At 50.2% G+C, this 21,848-nt stretch overlaps 1 protein-coding gene across 7 annotated transcripts in view; it reads right to left on the bottom strand.

Moving 5' to 3' along the window:
• Positions 1-13,002, bottom strand: part of TUBGCP3 (tubulin gamma complex component 3) — a 75,736-nt gene extending 62,734 nt beyond the window's left edge. For 5 of the 7 annotated variants that reach the window (XM_058742301.1, XM_058742318.1, XM_058742343.1 and 2 more), the window contains exons 1-2: positions 12,772-13,002; positions 3,285-3,392 (exon numbers count right to left, since the gene is read on the bottom strand). In XM_058742301.1, coding sequence (XP_058598284.1) covers positions 3,285-3,392; positions 12,772-12,847 — 184 coding nt within the window. In that variant the 5' untranslated portion in view covers positions 12,848-13,002. Of the gene's footprint in view, positions 1-3,284; positions 3,393-12,391; positions 12,708-12,771 lie in introns of those variants that run through there. The other 2 variants (XM_058742353.1, XM_058742309.1) reach the window with 2 other exon arrangements.
• Between the last annotated feature and the right edge of the window lie 8,846 nt (positions 13,003-21,848).

The following is a 21,848-nucleotide window of genomic DNA, read 5'->3' as shown; positions in this document are numbered from 1 at the left end:
AGGAGAGGGCCACACTCGCCCACACCCACAACCCTGCACATACCATGTGCACACAAGCGCCCCTCACAGGAACCCCATACCTGCCCCATACCTGCCACAGCAGAAAAGGCACCACTTTCGAAATCTAGCTAACAGTTTCTCCAGTCTCCAGGGAATCACCCAGCAGGACTCGTTTCTTAAAATCCCAACAGCCAAGTTCACTTAACTCTAAACTGGTTTGCAGAAAGACAGTGACTGGTGTGATGGCCAATACTTTTTCACATGTATCGCCAGGAAAGGGTCCTGGTGTTCACGTTCTGCTCCTGTGAACCACACACCGGAGGTTACATCATCCCGTTCACATGTCAGGTCTGCCTGTGCACAAAGGTAAGGCTCTCTTTAACATGTATGTCTTGTTTACTGGGCGCCTGGGGGGCACAGTCGGCTGAGCATCCAACTCGACTTGGGCTCAAGTCATGATCCCAGGGTTGTGAGATCGAGCCTCGTGTCAGGCTCTGCACTGGCAGTGTGGAGCCTATGTGAGATTCTCTCTCGCCCTCTCTCTCTGACCCTTCTCCCCCCGTGCCGAGTAGGTGCATGCACTCCCTAAAATAAATTTTTAAAAAAATTTTAATTTTTAATGTGTTGTTACAAAATGCATTAAACTAAACAAATGCAATTAACATTTAATAATACAATTTATTCCCTTTAAAAAATATAAAAATACTCCAAATAAATACAGTCATTAAATTAAGTGAGAGATGCTCTGGGGCACCTGGGTGGCTGAATCAGATGAGCATCTGACTCTTGACTTTGGCTCAGGTCATGATCCCAGGGTTGTGGGCTCGAGCCCTGCATTGGACTCCATGCTGAGCATGAGGCCTGCTTAGGATTCTCTCCCTCTGCCCACCTCCCCCCAACTCGTGAGTGCTAACTAGCTCTCTCTCTCTCTCTCTCTAATTAAAAACAACAACAAAAAAATTAAGAGAGGTTCCTTCTACAGAATGAGATCCATACTAATGCACAGATACAAAATAACCGTGGGACAATGAAACAGTAAATAATACAAATAAAAATAAACAGAATATTTACCCCCAAAAATGTTTTACCTAATAGATTGCAAAACAAATCTTTAGTTACAAGGTACCCCACTGACCAACATGAAACATTAAAAAACAAACAGGTGTTAAATTTTGTCACACATGAGAAGTTTTACAATTTGTTCCAATATAATACATACTACCGTTTTATATTCTAAGTGGGCCATATAAAATGGAAAATTATTTTGTGTTGTTCAAGAGGCCAGAACTACCCCAACTCAGCATATCTACCAAAAACTGTAATCAAATTTCAAAAGTGCTAAAATGTAAACACTGTATCTAAGAATTAATGAAATACGAAGTACAAGAACTCGGTGGTGACCATTACATGAAAAGACCATCAGAAATGCTCTCCCCACAGCGGGGCCGCCCCGGACCCGGGGCCCAGGGAGGGTGACGCTCTCCCCACGGCAGGCCCAGAGAGGGTGATGCTGTCCCCACGGCGGGGCCGCCCCACAGCAGGGTCCAGAGACGGTGTCCGAGAGGAGTGGCGGGCACTCGGTGGTAAGAGGCAGAGAGGGGCAGGGAGGCGCACTGTGGCAAGATACAGGTCTTTCTTCAAAAACACAGAGGATACACCAGAAAAAACCAAACTGTGACGGATACAGCTTTCTTCTTCAAGAAAGTCCAAGACTTCCTTGCCGTATCCACTCCAACAACGTCACTGCCAGTTCCGTAACTCTCAGCCTAGACAAACTTTATTTTTAACTACTACACAGGTAATGTGCTCACCAGGTGGCCTCGAAACGTCAAGCTGCAAAAGGGAAGGTTCTGTGAACACAGACCTAACAGCTGGGGTGGTCACTCATCTACAGTCTGACATATAAGAACGATTTGAGATGTAATTAATAGTCATCAGGGTTCAGAAAGAGTACAGCGTTCTTACGTTTAGTTTTATTTACTGAATAAAAGTAAGTTTTTAGAGGTTAATAGCGGGATAAATACTCCATTTCTGCCCCTACGTTAAATAACACATCACGCTGCATAACACCAGGGGCTGAGCTACCTCAGTGGACGGGCACTTCACCCCTGACTGCTCACGGGGCCCAAGTGTGCCGGGGCGAGGACCGCAAGGTCCAAGCACTCGCGCGTCAGGACCGCCTCCCGTCCAGCTCGGTTACGCACCGTGCAGCAGGACGTCGCAGACCACCGGCCAAACCCAGTGAACCAAGCACCAGCTGGGGGTGGCGAACTGTGCCGTGAAGAATGGAAATCCTAGACAGCGTCGCCACCAGTTTGCCAGCACAGTCGGAAGCGCAAAGCCCACTGCGTCTGGGCGGTGGACAGCCAGGCCTCAGCAGGGAGAACGCGCTGACAGGGCCTGCTTTCCTGGCGCAGAGCCCAGAGAACTGTGAGGGGCTGGGAACTGGTCTCTGGAGAAAAACAACCCTCCAACCGGCACAAGAGAAATATTCGCACGTGGGTACCTGTGCTCCAAGCCTCCCTCCCTCACACAGTCCAGCAGGGCAGAGGGCAGCAAAGCCCCACCTCACACAGAGCACACACCAGCACCCCGGTGCGAGTAAATGAGAGCTTTCTTGTCCAAGGTAATGACGTTTAAGAAAGCTTTCAGTATCAGCCCAGAATGAAAATGTTCACAAAGACCATTCTAAGGTATTAGAAGTTTGAATACTGACAATCCCCTAGAAGCCATACTGACCTCTTCACAGCCAACACAGTGTTCTAGGATACGTGGTCAAAAGGTGCATAATATTAAATACTGCAAATCAAAAGATATACAGGAAAATACATGAAGCCCTTTTATCTTCCTCACACTCTCAAATTATTCAGTTCTATAGTATTTAAAACAATCCTCAGGGAGCCTGGGTGGCTCAGTCGGTTAAGTGTCCGACTTCGGCTCAGGTCATGATCTCCCTGTTCGTGGGTTCAAGCCCCACGTTGGGCTCTGTGCTGACAGCTCAAAGCCTGGAGCCTGCTTCGGATGCTGCGTCTCCCTCTCTCCGCCTCTCCCTTGCTTGCTCTCTGTCTCTCCCTCTCTCAAAAAGAAACATTGCACTATGTTCTGATAAAAATCAGAACGAAGTTGTGCATATTGTTAACACATGTTTTTACATATACGTGATAGTACTTATAATCACACTGTGCTTGGGGACCACACGTACACATGCACAGAGATACATACGCATATGCACGTATACAAGTTTCAGAATCCAACACCTGGTAGCGCGGAAGAAAAATACGTACGTTCTTTCTTGATTTTTTCGGCTACGAGAAATTCATCTCTTTCGACGGTTGGGGCAAAGTTGCTGCCAATAACCCGCACTGCGTACTGGAACTGCTGGGCTACATCAGCTGAAAGGTAAGTAAGAAGATGCAAATTACTGCCAATCAGGCTAAGCTCTGACCAGCTCATGCTTCCAGCCAGAGACAGCGGGCCGGGCACATAGATCTCCCTCCCAGCTTCCCAAGGTCTTAACTGAGAGAACAGAGAAGCTATTCAGAAACCAAAGCAAATGAATGAATAAATGAATATAACGAGAGTTCCAAGAAACAAGAAAGGGAGACAGCAACAGGCCAGGAAGGCTGAAGAATCCCAGACAATGAGCTGGACCGATTATCACAAAAACGGGGCAGGGAGAGTCACAGCCAGAACACGGCCCATGAGAAGTAGCCCATTCGCGAGAACGTCCGAGAAGCTCCAAGGCTGAGGTCAACAAACACAGAAAACCAAAGTGGGCAGCTAACTTAATAGACAGTGTGCACCTCAGGCACCGATGACGGCTTAACCACGGATGTCTGCCTCTACTTCCTTCAACAACCCCACTAAACTAACAAAGAATTTTGTGGTTTGCTTGTTTAACAAAAGCAGAAACCTACAAGGGCAAAGACGACAAGGTAGAAACTGCACCGACCAGCAGTCAGCCAGTGTGAGAAGCAGCAAAGCAAATGGACGGGCGGGAGCAGGTTCAGGACAGTGAGATGGGCCGTTCCAGGTCTGACTGGAGGGGCAGCAGGGGGTAGAGGGGGCAGAGCCAACAGTCCCAGCAAGAAACACAGCTCCCTCTGCAGAAGCCCAGGGAGGCTCCGAGGGCAGGGGGCCCCACTCCTCGGAAGGTGTGAAAGAACTGGGGCAGAAGAGGACCAGCAGAAGGTCTGGCTGGACCACAGGCCCCCGGGGCCTCTCCCCCTTCTGTCCCCCACACAACCACTGACCGCCTCACCGGGCAACTCGCACAGGGCCTGCTGGAAAGGCGCACGAAGGAAAGCAGCAGACTGGCTGGTGCCTGGGCAGCTCGGTCGGTTAAGCATCTTGACTCTTGATTTCAGCTCAGGTCATGATCTCTCAGTTCGTGAGTCTGAGCCCCGCACTGGGCTCTGCACTGGGACTCTCTCTCTCTGCCCCTCCCCTGCTAGTGTGTGCGCTCACATGCTTTCTCTCTCTCTCAAAATAAATAAATACACTTAAAAAACAAAAAGTAGCAGACTGAACTTAAGGATGCCATCCCTCCTTCCCAGACATGGGGAGTCACAATTCCTATACAAGGAACACTAGCAAACCCAACACCCCCTACCTTCCCACTGATGCACAACCACCCAGCAGGGCACACCCCAACCTACTCCAGGCAACACCATTAACATCTTAGAGTCGTGAGTTCAAGCTCTGCATTGGGCTCTGCACTCGGCGTGAAGCCTACTTAAAAAGAAAAGAAAAAAAAAAAAAGAAAAGAAAGCAACTTAAATGTGGGGGAAAAATGTGGTTTCTTTTGTAAACTCAGAAAAGAAGCTCACCCTATACCATACAACACATGCAAAAATTAACTTGACTACAACATCACAGTAAGAGTAAAACATAAGTAAAACATAATACTCTTAGAAGAAAAAAACCAACAGAAGAGATCTTTGTGACTCTAACTCAGACAAAGAGTTCTTACGTAATATACCAAAATTCTGACCCATTAAAAAATGTGTTAAACGTGGGGCCCTGGCTGGCTCCATCAGTGGAGTGTGTGACTCTTGATTTCTGGGTTGTGAGTTCGAGTCCCACACTGGGTGTAGACATTACTTAAAAATAAAATCTTTTTTGGGGTGCTGGGTGGCTCAGTCAGTTAAGCGTCTGACTTCCAACTCAGGTCATGATCTCATGATTTGTGGGTTCAAGCCCCACATTGCGTTCTGTGCTGACAGCTCAGAGCCTGGGGCCTGCTTAGGATTATGTGTCTCCCTCTCTCTACCCCTCCCTCACTCATGGTCTGTCTCTCTGTCTCTCTCAAAAATAAATAAACAGTAAAAAAAAAAAATTTTTTAATGCAATAAATAAAATCTTTTTTAAAAAAAATGTGATAAACGGGACTTCATCCAAGATTAAACTTCTGCTCTGCAAAGGACACTGTTAAGAGAATGAAAATACTGAGGAAATATTTGCAAAATACAACAAAGGACCTGAATCCAAATTATAGGGAGAGAGCTCTGAAAACTCAATAAGGGGGGGGGGGGGGGGGGGGGGACAGGGAACACCCAATAAAAAACATAGCCTAAAAATGTTAAACAATCAGCACGAAGGTGAACGGCACAGAAATAGATGACGTTAGTCATCAGGGAAACTCAAGACCACGATGAGACACCCTTATTCATCTATCCCAACTGCTGAATGAAACAGACCACCAGCACCCAGGCCGGGCGTCCAGTACACTGGCCGGGAAAGGGGGGGGGGGGGGGTGCATGAAGCTGGCACAGGCACTCTGGAAACATTCTGGCAGTTTCTTTAAAAGCTAAGCATACACTTTTCACGTGACCTAGCAATCCCACTTGTATCTATTCCAGAGAAATGAAACTTAGGGTGACATAAACCTCTGTATGTGAATGTTTGCAGCTGCGTTCCCTAGGACTCCCCGTGACCGCCAGAGCCCAGGACCCGTGCAGACAGCCCCCCTATGTGCAGGGACAAGTAAGCCACGGGGCATCCGTGCAGTGGAACGCAGCTCTGCAGTGAAATGGAGTCACCTACTAACACATGCGGCACCACTAGTGAATCGCAGAAGCATCAGCAAAGTGAAAGTGGCCAGTCTGAAGAGCACACACGGTATGATTCATCTACACGATATTCTGAAAAAGGCAACACAGAACAATCTAGAACAGAGGACGGCTGCCAGAGGCAAAACAGCAACACAGAGGAAGCAGTTGTGAAATGTTTTTAAAACTATTAAATATTTAAAAACTAGGCCAGACACCAGATGGAGCTAGTCAGGGGTCAATAAACACAACAACACAACAAACACAAGTTAGAATTCACGAGGAAGAATGGCACTTTTCCCATAATTAGTCCTCAAATTGATGGAGCGCCAAGTGTTAATCCATATAAACTTTGAGTCCCACACCTAGACAAAGTTTCAGAGCACGAAAGCAAAATTTACATAGAGCGGAATTTCAGAACATAAAAGATAAAGAGAAGATCCTATGAGCTGCCAGATGGAGATTCAAAGGAGTAAGAATCACTTTAACGGCAGATTCTCATCAGTGAAGGAATGAACACCTCCCAAGTGGACGGAAGGAAAATCACTTCAAACTTTCCGTATCTGATTGATGATTTAGGAGATGAGGCTCTTAAGCACTTATCCAGGCCAGCAAATCCTGTTGAATCCATTTCTCACGGTGCGTCCCCACATGCCCGTTCCACGGCTCTATCCACCTGCAGCAGGTGTCCTAGGCAGCCGGCCACCCTGTGTCTACTCTTGTCCCTTAGAGCAAATTATCCACATGGCGGTCAGAACGATCTTTTTAGAACATAAATAAAGTCATCGCTCTGCCTGACCCTCCCGTCAGGCCCAGAATCAAATCCAAACTCATGAGGACAGCCTGCCCGACCTGGTCCCCGGTCCCCGGTCCCTGGCCACGCCACCAGCACCACGTCCTGCCTCTCCCCTCCCAGCTGCACTGGCCACACGCCAGCCGCGCTCCGTGGTCTGGCCAACCCTGCCAACCCTTGAGCATACCACCCCACCCCCGGCTTGTGGCCCGGACCCTGACACTCTTCTCCCACATCCTCCCAGGCCTCACCCCATCACCTCCCCCGGTTCTCTGTGGAAATGTCACCCCTTCAGACCGCCCTCCTCTCCCAAGCACACCCAAACACGCACACAGTAGAGAGACTACAGAGTCTTCCCTGAACACCACCACATCAGCACAGCATGTGTTCAGGACTTGGTGAGTGCGTACAAAGCAGGGCAGGGAAACAGCAAAGAGAAGTAATCTGAAGTGTTTTTGTGGAGTCCCAGGATCAGGGAGTAGTTTTAATTTTCTTCTTTATACTTTTCCACACCTTTAACATTTTCTAAGGAGTAAACATTAATTTTAATATGTTAAAAGTGGCACTGAAAATTTCTCACCTGCAAGGGTGCCTGTAAAACTGTTCTAGTTGAGAAAATGTTTTTAGATTACCATGATCCTGAGTTCTACAAAAAAAAAAAAAAAAATACTTCATTAACATACTCAAGTACCTGAGACAAACATCTCCACTCCAAAAGTTTCATAAACTTTCCACTTTTCCAACAAAAATTCAAAACTCAACACCAGAAATCCTCTCCTCTCCCGTCTCTACGCCCTGCACCTGTGGCACGTGTAGCATTTCACTGCCACCTCACCAACCACCTTCAACTTCCCTACCTGCTGGCCAGACCAGTGTGCAGTCTCTCTTTCCTGCTGACAGAAAATATCTGAAAATTCCATCTGTATTTTTAGGTGAAATCTATCTAAGTTTCAAAGGTAGACGCACAGAATACAGGCTATTAACTTCACAGTGACAATCATTCTTTGTTTGGTGAACCTAACCATCAAACAATATCCACTACAGATTTCCAGTTTAACACTCCCACAACATTATTCCATTTCTAAGGTAAAAACTAAGTTCAATCAGTAATTCAAAGAAAACTCCTAAGCGCCAAACACCACGGGCCCTAAGACGGGACAGAAAATAGTGGTTCACCAGGCAGCTCAGTGACAACACGAAACACAAGGCAAGTAACTCCACAGGCGACCCGTCTGCGATAAGAGCTCCTAAGAAAATGAGCGGGACGCTGTGCCGGCCAACAGGGAGGACCTCGCGACGTGGGCTGGTCAGGGAAGGCCTCTCTGAGGAAGCAGCCCTCTGACATGTAGGAACTCGCCACGAGAAAGGACACGAGGAGATTCAAGGGCTACTGTGTCCACGGTCCCTCAAAGGATGCCAGTGTCGCTAGTTCCAAAATCCAAGCCGTGTTCCATCCGGAGTCCCAGGGGAGGAGGTCCAGGCTGAAGCTCTTTGATGACTGGCTAGGTCCAAGATGAAAAATTAGAGTATTGCATTGTTTTCACCAGCAAACACCAAAGGAATGTGCTACGTCCTCACGTCCAATCCACTCTGGGTATCAGGAGCCAAGGCAGGAAGGCAGTGTTCCTATGCCCAGCCCCTGAGAGTATCCCCCTGAGAAGCAGGCACCAGTGAATTCAAGGACACACTGCCCAAGCAGCCGCTGTATCCACGCACACTCTCCAAACAAGCCGTGCGGAGAACACACAGGTGAGGACAGAGGCGAGAGGTCGTTCTACAGGCCGGGCAGGCGCTTAGGTTCCCGCACTCAGCACAGAGATGGAAAGTGCCAGATTCCACACAGAAGAGCAGGAAGGAATTAATTCAAGACATCAGGTTCCAGAACCAGAGATGTGGGTTCCAATCCTGGCTCTGCAATTCGCCAGCTTGGTGACGGTGAGCAAACTACTTTATCTCTCCGCGCGCGTGTTCTCATCTACAAAACGAGGTTAGTGAGAAGTATTCCAACTGTCCAGCAACATTGGGAGTTAAATACACCAGCTCACAGTGTATGCAGAGTGTGGCAGAGAGTAAGTTGTTGAAAAACGTTAGGTATTTTTATTAGTATTAATCTGAAAATGTCATTTCAATGCATGATCTGTCTGCCATAGCCATTAAAACCACAACTCAAAGCACCCGGCTTTTAACTTTTCAGCAAGACAATGTGGCCTTCATCCTGTAGACTACACGTAGGAAACAAACTCTCTTCACCTGGCGTGATCAGATGTCCCCTCTAGAAAGGACCCGTGGCTGCAGCACAGAAGAGGTTCGCGTTCAGGACAAGGGAGACGGCGGGACCACATGGCCCCGATGCCAACGTGAAGGGTCCAAAGAGCACTCCGATGTGGGCCCAAGAGTTCGTAAGTGACAGTTACCTTCTAGACCCCGAAAGGGTTCCACGAGCACTCAGGCAGAAAATGAACATAAAGATGCACAGAAATAAGTGAATCCAAAGCCTGCGGCTGCGTGCTCTCCGGGGATTCGCAAAGTGAGCGGGGTGGAGGTGTGTGGTTTGGAAGCGATGCACACACGACACTGCTGTCCTATGGAACAGGACAGCATGTTGGCCAACACAGAGCAAGCATGTAAACCTGTAATTCTTTGCCCCTCCAGACGCAGGCCACAGGCCACAGGGACTCTGCGCTTGAGACACCACGCTCCCACACGGACCTACAGAGTCACACTATCTGGAGACAGTGCCCACGACATCAATTCCGAGGAGGTATCACATGGAGAGATGCACGGTGACAAGGTGTGAAGGCTTAGCTACCGTAAAAGGCCCCCCCTTAGACCACTGCCACACCACCAGTCCCGCCACAGCAACCCTGGTACCAGGTTCTCGTGTGGCCACACTCCACGCGCAGCTCCCACGGAATGCAAGGCTATGCTCCAAAACAGAAACAAGACATGCTGCTCTAGACTTGGGGCTCTCAGACTTTTCAGTCTCAGGGCCCCCTTCCACGCTGATGATTGAGGATCCCTAAGAGGATTTACTTATTCATGTGTAGGTTATATCAATATTTACTGGATTGGGAATTTAAACCGAGATCATTTTTAAATTTTAGATCATTTTAAAATAACAGTAAGCCCACTAAGCACAACTTTCCAATGAAGCCTAAAACACTGGAATTTCTATGTCAGTAGACATTTAGTGCACATTTCAACATACACTTAATGTAACTTTTAACATATATTTAATATACGTTGATTTTCCCAAGTATATAATCAAGGAAGACCATAATTCATTCATCTGGAACTTCATCAAGGGCTCTTCACCACTTCGGAAAATCATGACACCAACAGCAATACCGCGTGAGGCCCACGAGTCACCAGGACGGCACCCCGTCCGCCTGCGCCATGGCTCGGAGCACACTCACAGCACTGTCACAGCAGAAGATGGTCATCTCACCTCAGTGCACAGTGTACTGGAGCTGCCCCTGAGCATTTGTGTTCAAATACTCACCTAACAAAACCCACTGTGCTTGTTATCTTCTAGTTAGGAAAAGGATTACAAAGTATGAAAAGGAAGGTTGCTTCTGAAACATCCAGAACACACTGGCTGGCAGTATGTGTGTGTTTCAAGCAAATTCGAAGGCTGGAAAAGGTGAGAAATAATGATTACATTAACTTTATAAACATATCAAGCACCAGGGGGCGCCTGGGTGGCTCAGTCAGTTAAGTATCTAACTTGGGCTCAGGTCATGATCTCGCGGTTTGTGAGTTCGAGCCCCGCTTCGGGCTCTGTGCTGACAGCTCGGAGCCTGGAGCCTGCTTCAGATTCTGTGTGTGTGTGTGTGTGTGTGTGTGTGTGTGTGTGTCTGTCCTTCTCCCACTCACGCTCTGTCTCTCTCTCTCCTTCGGAAATAAACATTAAAAAAAAAATTATAAAATAAAAGTAACAGGTATCAATTATTCCTCAATATCATAGTCTTGGAAAAGCAATATTATAATAATACAAGGCCAATTGTTTATAACATGACCTTAGAAAAAGAATTAATCAAATGTTCTACTTAGTTACCAGATAAAATACCCACTAACGAAAAGATTTTTTTAAATGTGAAACACTGTAAAGGAAGCAATTAATATTGCTTTTGTTCAGTAAGGTAGAACAAATCAGAATAAGGCAAGCTATTAAATACTTATAAATTCTTCAGTAAATAGCATGTATTTGGAATTACGAATATAATGGTTTGCCAATCCTCGCGGTCCAGAACAGAGCTAACGGAATCATCTTTGATGGATTTTATGATCCATTTTGTTCAGAGAGGATCCCCTCAGGATCTCGCAGAGAACATATTTACTCTTACATTTAAACACGGTTCTAAAGAGAGACAGGAGGAGGCAGAACTCTGCTGAAGATAAGTGCTTTAATCTCCTTGAAGGGTGAAACAATCAAAAAGAGCCTCAAATTTTAAAAAAGAATTTTTTTTTTTATCGAGAAACATCATGCTACCTCACAATGAGTGGCCTTCAAAGTCCACGTATGAGCATGGGGGGAACGGACAACCGTGTGGCTTATCCTGGAAGGAAAACCGAGGACCCGCCGGCACAGTGAGACCGCTGGCGTTAGAGTGAGTGAGTGGTAACCAGCAATCTCAACCCTCTGGCTTCTCCTAGGATCAGGAACATGGAATCAGAAAGGTAACTCGGGGTGCTTGAGGTGCACGTACAGGAAAGCTGGAGACAAAACCTGAAAACAACAAGCCAGGCTCGCAACCTGTGCACCTGTCCTCTCTCTGGGGAACCCTCTCCAGGTGCTCCTGGGCCCCCCTACCCTCACTCCAGTCCATCGAATCATCTCCGCAGAGGCTTTCCCTCACTTCTTCCCTCAAAATCCCAGCACCTGCTCTATCTCCGTTTCAGCATTTATCCCTAACCTACAATTACCTATTTTACCACGACTCCTCCCCTAGAATGTACATCTACCAGTGGAATCACTGGTCTATGCGTCTCCGCATCACACAAGCACCCAGCATAGTGCGTAGGGTTGGGGAGCCCAAAGGGACAGACTTAAACTTTATAAAATATCCCAAGAACTGTGTGAGGTTGGTGTCATTGAATAGGCTGACGGGAAAAAAAAAAAAATCTAGCTTTTACCCCTACGGCTATCATAGAACATCAAATCAAGTATGTACCTAATTGTCATGAATCGCGAAAAGTTAAAATTTGGTCATTATATTTTCAAAGTAATTTTGTGTAAAGTCTTCCAGCAAAAACTGCACGATTTCTCGTCCACCGCACAGCGCTGAAGGCATAAGCAACCTCGTGTCTTCAGTTACCCAGAAAATCCCTCCAGGGTGGACTCCACGCATCCCCTTCGCGTCCCGCCAAAACAAACACCAAGAGGGCAAGCCATGTCAAATCGTAAAACACCGCGGCCGCAATGGCTCCACGCCCCGCAGGGCTGGGCTTGGGTATCGGCATCCGCAGGGCGGCCTCTCCAGGACAGCTTCGTACCAAGTCCAACCTCAGCCCTTGGAAGAAAACCGGGGAGGTAACAGTCACGCACCCCCGCTTCGCAGCACACTCCGACCGCTCGACCTTCCCGGGGGGGCAGGGAGCACGCTGCTGCTCGCCAGCTCCCGGCCACCCGGTCCAGGCCACCGCTGCCCTGCCTCCCCGGTGACTTTGAACAAGGTGGACGCGCCCGCGAGCCGCCGTGCCCGGCTTCGCCCCCCGGGCCCGCTGCGCCCGGAGCGGTGACTCAGCCCCGCCGGGGTCCGGCCTCCCTGCCTCCGCCCCCGGGGCTGCAAGCCCTCCGCAGGCCGCCCAGCCCCGGGGACGCGCCCCTCCCCAACCCCGCCGCCCATGCGAGGCCTCCGGATCCCAGGCTGACGGGCGGCCTCCGGGACACGCCTCGGCCCCGAGCCCCCGACCCAGCCCCGCTACCTTCGCTCCTGCCCAGGATCCGGCAGCACAGGTTCTGCAGCAGGACGTTCGGCGACTTCTGGTCCGGGGTCGCCATCCTCGCCTGGGACCAACCGCGGGGGCCCCGCAGAGCCCCCCGGCTCTCGCCCGCCCCACGCCCCACGCCACGCAGGATCCGGTCGTCCCCGACGGGCTACGGCCTCTCGGGCACCGCCGGCGACCAGGCCGCCATTTTAACGGAACCCGCCGAAACCGCGGGCCCTTCCCACAATGCCCCGCTTCTTCCGGCCGCTCGGGGCGCTGGTGCGCCGGCCTCAGAGTTCCCCACTCAGTGGCGCGCGGTCTCCGGACCGCGGCTACCGCGCGTGAAGGGTTCCGGCACCAGCTGCTCCAGCTGCTCAGACCGCACGGTCCTCGAACGGGGTCCTGTGGCCCAGGTCCCCCAACACCCCTGAGGTCAGGAAGGCCACTGATTTGCTCTGTGCTCAATAGCATCTTTATAATCCATAATTTTAAAAAAGTTTTAATGTTTATTTATTCTTGAGAGACAGAGCACGAGTGCGAGCAAGGGAGGGGCAGAGAGAGAGGGAGACACAGACTCCGAACAGGCTCCAGGCTGTGAGCTGTGAGCACAGAGCCCAACACGGGGCTCGAACCCATGAACTGTGTGATCATGACCCGAGACGAAGTCAGACGCTTAACCGACTGAGCCCCCTAGGCACCCCCGTAGATTTTTTTTTTTTTTAAACATCATTGGCTCAAGCTAACTTTTGGTGGAAGAAGTCTGCTTAAAGGCAAGATTTTATGGGTTTTGACACTTGGTTGACATTGACACCCAGTACACTTTCTAGGTTTTCATAGATAGCATGTGACTATTCACCATCCTAACCCCAGGCTCCCCTCCCCACACGTCCGGGGTAACTAGTCATCTGAAGACTAAGTCAGGCCTATGAAGACTGAGGGGGAAGGGCCCGAAGAGAACAAGGCAGATCAGTAGGCCATCACAAGGCATTTGAAACTCTGTTATACACACCTGCGCACGAGTGCGGGGGGGGGGGGGGGGGGGGGGGGGGGAGGCTGCAGGCACTGAGAAATGCCCCACCGGATAACAAATGAGCCAATCCACACACCAACTGGTCAAAGATGTGAGATGCTGGCGGCCAGGAGATTTGCGGTTCCCGTGACTGCAGCCAGTTAGACACAGGCAACACTTACTCCACTGCGGACCAACCTGTTTCCTTCCTGAGAATCTGGAATTAAGATGAAAAGAGCTTGTATCCACAGATGGGCTGCACTATACCGCAAAAAAACAGGCACCTAACAACAATCAAGTGAGCTGAGTGCAAGAGAGAACTCCACCCCTTCCTTCCCAGGGTGGAGGAAGACAGCAGGCCTTACAAATGGGACCCGCTGAGGCTTCTCACTGAGGATGGCACCTGAATGAGGTGTCCCGAAGGAGGGCTGGGCCCTAAAGGGACCTACTTGGCCAACCATGCATTTAATACCCACCTTGCACCACATGAATTCTAGGAACAGGAAAACCAGAAGAGCCCCAGGACAATTGTCAAGCAGGTGTCTGAGAGAGGCGACTGCAAGGCCAGCACCTCACGCCCAGAACAAAGCTGCAGCGTCAGAAGTCAGATGTGGTGGGTGGCGCCAGTGTCCTCCCTCCCAGCGATCCGCTATGCATGTTTCTGAGGTAACAGAGCCCCCATCGCAGTCGTGACAACAACATCACACAGCACCAAGACCGTGTGAGGCACAGTGAGGGAAGGAAACTGCACAGTGCATGGCCCAGAAGAGTGGACACGGTGCCAGTGTGTCCTGTCAACGCCCATCACTGAAATTTACCTGAAGGTGCCTTGGCTCTTCCAATACGAAGATGGAAACACAGCAACTAAAATGCAGTGTGGTAGGCATGCGGCAGGGATATCCTACCAAGTGGCAACTCAGATACAAAACCGAGGACCCCACATTTTAAAGAAAGCCACGGAAAACGGGAGGCAGATGCTGCATCAGGACTGATAGGACGTGGCCCAGCAGACATGCTAACTCCCCGGCTATGTTCACTCCCACCCTAAAGGTCCACCCCCTGCTGATCAGCTGACCATGGAGAAGGAGGGCGCTCTGGAGTCCCGAAACTATTTCAGGGACATCAGGACCTGCCAGGACCCTGCAGAGTCAAAACCTCCTGCGTGGAACCCACAAGGAAAGCCACGTGTGTGCCTCACAGACAACTGGTCTCAGATGCCCATGCGGAGATGGCCACTTGGGGCCAACCTGACAGAAGGTGTGCCTGCATGCAGAGCTAACCGAGAGATGCCTGACCTTTGTCCTGACCCCTCTGCCCTGACTCCAATCCAGGGAGTTAGAATCAGCAGGGAGGTGAAGGAAAAGGGAAGAACAAATGTCACCGTCTCCCTCGGGCGCCTCAGGCTGGTGACGCCTGGCTGTGCAGGGATGAGGAAAACCCATGAGCTTCAGGCTGGGTCCAACATGGGAGCTTTGCGTCGACCTGGGCAGGACTTCCTCAAACACTGGATGTGACCAAGAGGCCGCGAGTGCCTCAGGCACCACTAAGGACGGGACAGGGAGAAGCGACCTAACCCATCTGGGGAACTTGGCTGGCAAAAAATACTTTTTGGCACAAGTATCTTTTTGGCAAGATTTTGTAACCGGAAAAATTCTACTTTTAGTGTTTAAGCCCTGACGTTAGACTCCTTAAAGGCAGGTCCCCGATGCTATGGTGTAGGAACCAACCATGGGGCCCTGTTCACATTTCTTGCCTCCCAGAATTGTCACCTGTTTGTAGTCCCCTCCCCTCGGCTCTGGATAGACCCGCTAGTTTGCTTTTCCTGGTAGGAGCAGTGAGGGCCGGCTCCCAGCCTCAGCCTCCAGAAGGCCTGGCAAGCACCTCTTTGCTCTCCTGGGAGCCTGGAGCCGCCATGTCAGAAGGCCAGCCACTCTGCAGGACAGACCACAGGTGCAGGCCACATGGAAAGGGAAGGAGCCTGAGACCCCAGGCAATGAGGGCAGCCAGCTACCCCAGTGTCCCAGCTGAACCCGGTCCCCTGCTGTCGAGCCAGCTAAATGCAGAGACTATGTGCAAAGCAAACAGAATCCACCCAGATTGTGGAATTGTTAGATAAAATGCTCATCGTTCTCAGCCCTTACGTTTGGGGATGGTTTGTCACACAGCAGAGAGCACTAGTGTGCATGGTGTTTGCCTGGAGGGTTTGAGCATGGCCACGTGGAGGACGGGCCTGCCTTTCCCTGTCTGCCCTGCCCTGCCCCGATCTGCCCTACATCTGGACAACACTGCAATGCAAGCCCCCGGGACAGCTGGCCCCCCTGCTAGGTTCAGCCAAAGGAGTCACTGGTAGAGAAGTGGAGGTCAGAAGGAGACGACGGCAGCGATCACCCTGTGGCATCCGGCCCTCGCCTTCTCCATGCCGGCAGCCAAACGTCCTCTACAGCTGCACCTGCTACCAGCCTGCCCCTTCTTTCATGGTCCCAATCTCCCCTGTGCAGCTCTCCTTCCAGATCTCACCCCCACGGGAAGATTCCAGAACATGGCATATGGTAAATCAGCTCTTCTCGCCGTCTCTTCAGCCCTATGCCAAGTAGCCACTTTCTGCACTTGCTAATCCGAGTTCCTCACCTCCTGCTGCAGCCGCCTGCGTGACCAGTTCCCTGTATTAAGTCCCCTGCATTGCTGGCATGGCTTCTGTCTTGCAGACTGGCCCCTGCTCTCCAGTCCTTGCTAGTAAGGGATGATCGCAGGGCCGAGATCCTCAGCTGGGGTTCCAGGATGGAGCTGCTCATGTCTGAGCTCAGATATGTTAGGATCCTTTTGAAGGTGGAACCCATCACGTGTGGAGGCACCAACCCGAGCTTTTATCAGCACCGGCTGATAGCAAGACCCTGGGGAATTAAGTAGCTGCCGTAGTCAGATGTCAGGGCAGCAAGGACGGCCACCAAGACCACAGTGTGGGTGGACTGGACTGGAGTATATTTGGAAAGCTTGGGTATAGCTTAAGGTGCAGTCACGGAACCAGAGCGTTCCAACAGCAGCCTTCAGAGGAATCTCTTATTTTTTTTAAGATTTGTTTTATTTACTTATTTTTAAATAATCTCTACACCCAACACGGAGCGTGAACCCACAACCCCGACACCAAGAGTCACCTGCTCTACCGCCTAAGCCAGCCAGGTGCCCCGAGGAACATCTTATTATTGCGCTGGCAAAGTAGCAGAACTGAGGACCAGACTCCGAACTTCAAGTTGTGAACTATGATGTAAGTTGGACACACAGTCCTGCCAAGACTCTTACATTAAGGGCTGGTCATTAATGGAGGAGAAGTGCGACCCTGAGATTTGGGGTGGAGACATTGGAACAAACGTGAAATCCCGAGTCAGCAGGACTTTCTAAAACAGAGCATAAAACCTCTCCTCTGTATGCAGAGAATGGCCTTGAAATCCTTGATTTCCTGAAGCAGTTCTCATTAGCAGATATTCTCATTAGCAAAGAAAGTGGACTTCCACAGGATTCAGATAATCCAGATGAAGGAATGAAAGAAAGCCTGCCCCAGAGAAACAAAAATAAAAAATGACCTTCCAAATAAACTGGGCGGTAGATGTAATTAGTGTTCTCGTGTCTTCAAAGTGTCCTGCAGAGGCAAGAGTACTAATTTATGTCAGACTTTAATAAATCAAGGGCCTAGAAACCACTAAATAAAGGGTAAAATATTGTTACCAGACTAAAAAAAGAGAACATAGGATAAAAAATTTTCATCCACAAAACACACACACACACACACACACACGGAGAGAGAGAGAGAGGAAAATAAACATGGAACAGGAGGGACAAAAGAAAACAAATTAAGACGGTATAGTTAAGCCAAAGTATATCACAAAAAGGGTGGCTCAGTCGGTTAAGCGTCCAACTCTTGCTTTCAGCTACGGTCATGATCTCACGGTTTGTGAGTTCAAGCCCCACGTCAGGCTCTGTGCTGACAGTGTGGAGTCTGCCTGGGATTCTTTCTCTCTCCCTCTCTCTCTGCCTCTCCCCACTCTCTCTTTCAGAAATAAAGAAAATATTTTTAAAATGTCATTTTCGGGGCGCCTGGGTGGCGCAGTCGGTTAAGCGTCCGACTTCAGCCAGGTCACGATCTCGCGGTCCGTGAGTTCGAGCCCCGCGTCAGGCTCTGGGCTGATGGCTCGGAGCCTGGAGCCTGTTTCCGATTCTGTGTCTCCCTCTCTCTCTGCCCCTCCCCCGTTCATGCTCTGTCTCTCTCTGTCCCAAAAATAAATAAAAAACGTTGAAAAAAAAATAAAATGTCATTTTCTCTGTTTTTAATTAGCAAAATTTAAAAACTGGAAACTCTATGCCACTCTCTCCCAGTTTTTCAGTGTGTTCGTTCCGCTCATTTTCCACACCTGTATTATTAAGAACTTCTTCATACCTCTTACAGTCTTAAGTACTGAAAAGGTGTGAGGCCCTGGGTGGCTCAGTCGCTTGAGCATCCGATTTCAGCTCAGGTCGTGATCTCATAGTTGGTGAGTTCAACCCCTCATCAGGCTCTGTGCTGACAGCTTGGAGCCTGGAGCTGCTTCATATTCTGTGTCTCCCTCTCTCTCTGACCCTCCCCTGATCACTCTCTGTCTCTCTCTCTCTCTCTCAAAATAAATAAACTTAAAAGATCACACTGACTGTAAGTGAACCGAGTCCACAGATGTGAGCTGCAATTCTAGTCACTGTATGTCCAAGCTGCGATCTGTCAACCTGACTTCTCTGTTGTTGTCGACCTTGATCACCTGCCTGAGCTAGTGTTGGTCAAGCCACGCTTTTTCTCTACCTTTCCAGGCTGTGCAGCCCCCACACGCTAAAGGCATGGGGAGCTAGGCTCCACATCCCCACGTATGAAGTATCTAGGTAAGTATGAACCTGCTCCCCATGCAAGATGTGTTTATCCTCCCCTCTTTGCTTAATAATGGACTTCACTCTGTAGGTACTCAGGGATATTCACATTGTACTTTGGGTTACAATCCGACACTAAGTGACTTGTTTTCTTGCTCACACTGTTCCAGCTTCGACCCTCCACAGCTCTTTCAGTCGGCTCCTGTCTCCCTTTGACATTCCCGCACCGTTTTCAAAAATTAACGCGTAGACTTCATGTTTTTTACTACCATTTTAGATTCATAAAAACATTGAGTAGATCGTAGAGGAAGTCCCGCGTGCCCATCCAGCCCTGGCATGCTTACACCTTTTCAAAGCTGGAGTTGACTTTCAAAGGTTGACGTTTGACAGGCTGTGCTATAAACACCAGCAGGACTGAAGACGCGGTTTGCCGGTCTCCACGTCAGCGGGAGCCCCCACTCCCTCCTTGCCACAGTTGTTTCTGCTTATGTTCTTTTATCACTTGGGTCTGTGCTTACAGTTTTCGAAGCATATTAAATGTTTTAGGGTGGTGGTCAACTGGAATGTTGTTTCTTTGATTCCAAACGTGTTTTAAAATAATTTTAAAGTGCTACGTAAAAGGGAATATAAGTGGCTTTTCGTGACAGTGACGGAACGTCTGCTTGAGCACAGAATTCCCCTGTTCCTCACAACCCGCATTTAATGGTTCTCTTACCACGAACTTCTTTACTTATAAGCTGGTGGAATGTTGCGGCTCTGGTGCCTGGTGTGTGTGGCGGGGTAGGTGTGTCAGTTACTTTGGAGGCTGAGGAACTCCAAAAGGATCCTGGAGCTTCGCGGGGAGGGGGATGGGGACAAGGCTGCGTCTCCCGGCAGGTGAATCACAGCTGGAACATCGAGGTCTCGGGTCAGCAGGGGCCAGGGCTGATGGACTTGGAAGATTAAACCTCAAAGGTTAAGGACCGGACAGCACCTTTCAGGCTGAAGGTGACAGTGGGTGTGGCCCTCCTGACCGGTCCCCAGGCAGATGACGCAGGTGCGAATGTCCTTTCCTTTCGGGGCTTCTAAGCTTCATTAAAGCTCTTGCCTAGCCCGGCTCCCCCTGACCATGGTTTGGTCTCCAGCGAGGGGCTCCAGGGGCCCAGCAAGGGTGCTGAGCTGCTAGGACCCAGGCCGTCTGTCCAGATCCACGACTCCTGGGCCCCGTGGGGCCCGTCCACAGGGAATGGTGTGTTCTCCAACTGGTGGGGTCACACACTTCCACAAGGCCACTGCAGCCACCTCGGACGTCACTGCTACCTGGCGGGACACTGGCCCGCGCGTCTGCGTGGGTACCCGCAGGCTGAGCCCCCCGGCCCCCACATCACACAGGGCAGTTGGGTCATCACTCTCTGCAGAAGCAGAACCGGAGGCTGCCACGTGAACTTACAGATCACCTGCCCAAGGCCCCAGGCAGACCCAGGGTTCAAGGCCACGTCGAAGGCCCGGAGACGGCTGCTGCAAGGGCGCCTCTGCCTCAAAGCCGTTGTGATACCCACTCCAAGTCTCCAGCCTGTTAGTCCTGAGGAATGTGAGGAAAGCCACACAGGGGAAATCTGATAAGGCAGCTGAAAAAAGGAGTTAATTGGTTTTCTGGATGACTGCAGTGCTTACTCCCCTTTTGCTCAAACAAATGCTTCCCCCGAGTTCATAAAGCAGCCGGGCAGCCTCTTTCGGCCACAAAACCTTTAGCTGCGGGCTCTTGGAGGAGCGGCCACGGTCGGCTGAGGCCTCACAGGCGCTTTGAACCACGGAGCTGTGAGCTCGGTGATGGATTTGAAGCCCATGACTCACGGGATGGCTCATTTACTTCTGTAAATATCCGTCATCAATTCTCCTGGCAGTGGGGAACCCAGTCCATCTCTGCCGAGAGGAGAAGAGCGTTCGTTCTTTGCCACATTTTCTACTCGTTGTGCCTCACGCAACAGCTAACAGGCCACCGACCGCTGTCAGAGGCACTGCTGTTGTTGACAACACACGATTAGTTTGGATGTGTTCTTAGCGGTCTGGCGGGAAGGTACAGGGCACAGAATGAAAGCCAGGAAAAGTCCCGTCCTGGGTTTTACACACTTCAGTTTGCACAAACAACTCCTTGCACGGTTCCTCGCTAGCATTTAACACTGGACGTGTGACGCAGACGTGAGAGGACCGCACCAGAGCTGCGTGCCGAGTGTTGCTGTGTGTGCGCCCTCGGTCAGCGCGGGAAGACCACCGGGCCGAGGACAGGGTGGTGTGGCCGCTCTCCTGCTGGCCAGCTCGAGTCACCCAACTGCTCCCGCCTCCTTCTAACCTGAAAAACAAAACTGCAGTCGCTTATTAATTTCTGACCCAGTTAAAAGCGGCCAATGATCGTGTGCCACGAGATGTGACCTCACCTCGCTGTCCTTCTGCGGCTCCCCCGTCACCAGGAACCCAAGGACTGCTGTGTCATTGTCCCCGTGTTAAAAGTGGGGTGCGCCAGCGTTGGCTCCATCTAGAACTGGGTCTTTGTTCTCTCCTGACAATTTTATTTAATTGTCATAGACTCTGGGTCTGGAGTTCTGTCTCATCCAGCAAGAGAGCGGATGCAGGATTAAACACGTGAGAGAGGCTAATGTCCGGGAGGAGACAAGAGCCCCAAGCAAGGGTCCTCGCTCTGTTTTTATTAGGATCAGAAGGCTCACAAGCTTGATGGATGTGCACAAAGAGACAATGAAATCGTGAACATTAACTCATGGGTGTGAGGGAAAGCGGTTTTGAAGTTATGCGGTGTTAGGGGTTTGGATCAGTACAAAACAAAGTGGGCAGCAGGTTGTTTGCAGCAGACGTGAGGCACCACCTCTGTTTACCTGAACTGACCTAGGGGACAAGACAGGGCAAGCTACCTCAGGGTCAACAAGGCACCCTTCTTCTGCTACTTAGCTCCGCTCAGGGCAGCTTGGCCCAGCTGCAGTCTGTAGCCCTATTTACCTATTTACCTCTCGTGGTCCTTCCCTCCTGTGAAAACAGCTTCCTGCTATGGTACTAAGTTGGGGGGCATTTCCACCCTGAATACCTAACCTTGCTTACCTCATCTTGGATACTTTCATCCTGAGATTCCCTATCCCTATACCTTTGTCCTACACTGGGGGCCTTTGCCCTGTTTACCCAAACATGGGTGCGT

This window comes from Neofelis nebulosa, chromosome 1 (assembly GCF_028018385.1).
Source record: "Neofelis nebulosa isolate mNeoNeb1 chromosome 1, mNeoNeb1.pri, whole genome shotgun sequence".
Classification (NCBI taxonomy): domain Eukaryota; kingdom Metazoa; phylum Chordata; class Mammalia; order Carnivora; family Felidae; genus Neofelis; species Neofelis nebulosa.
The sequence above is the reverse complement of the archived record's forward strand: the minus strand, read 5'-3'. Positions and strand labels throughout refer to the sequence as shown.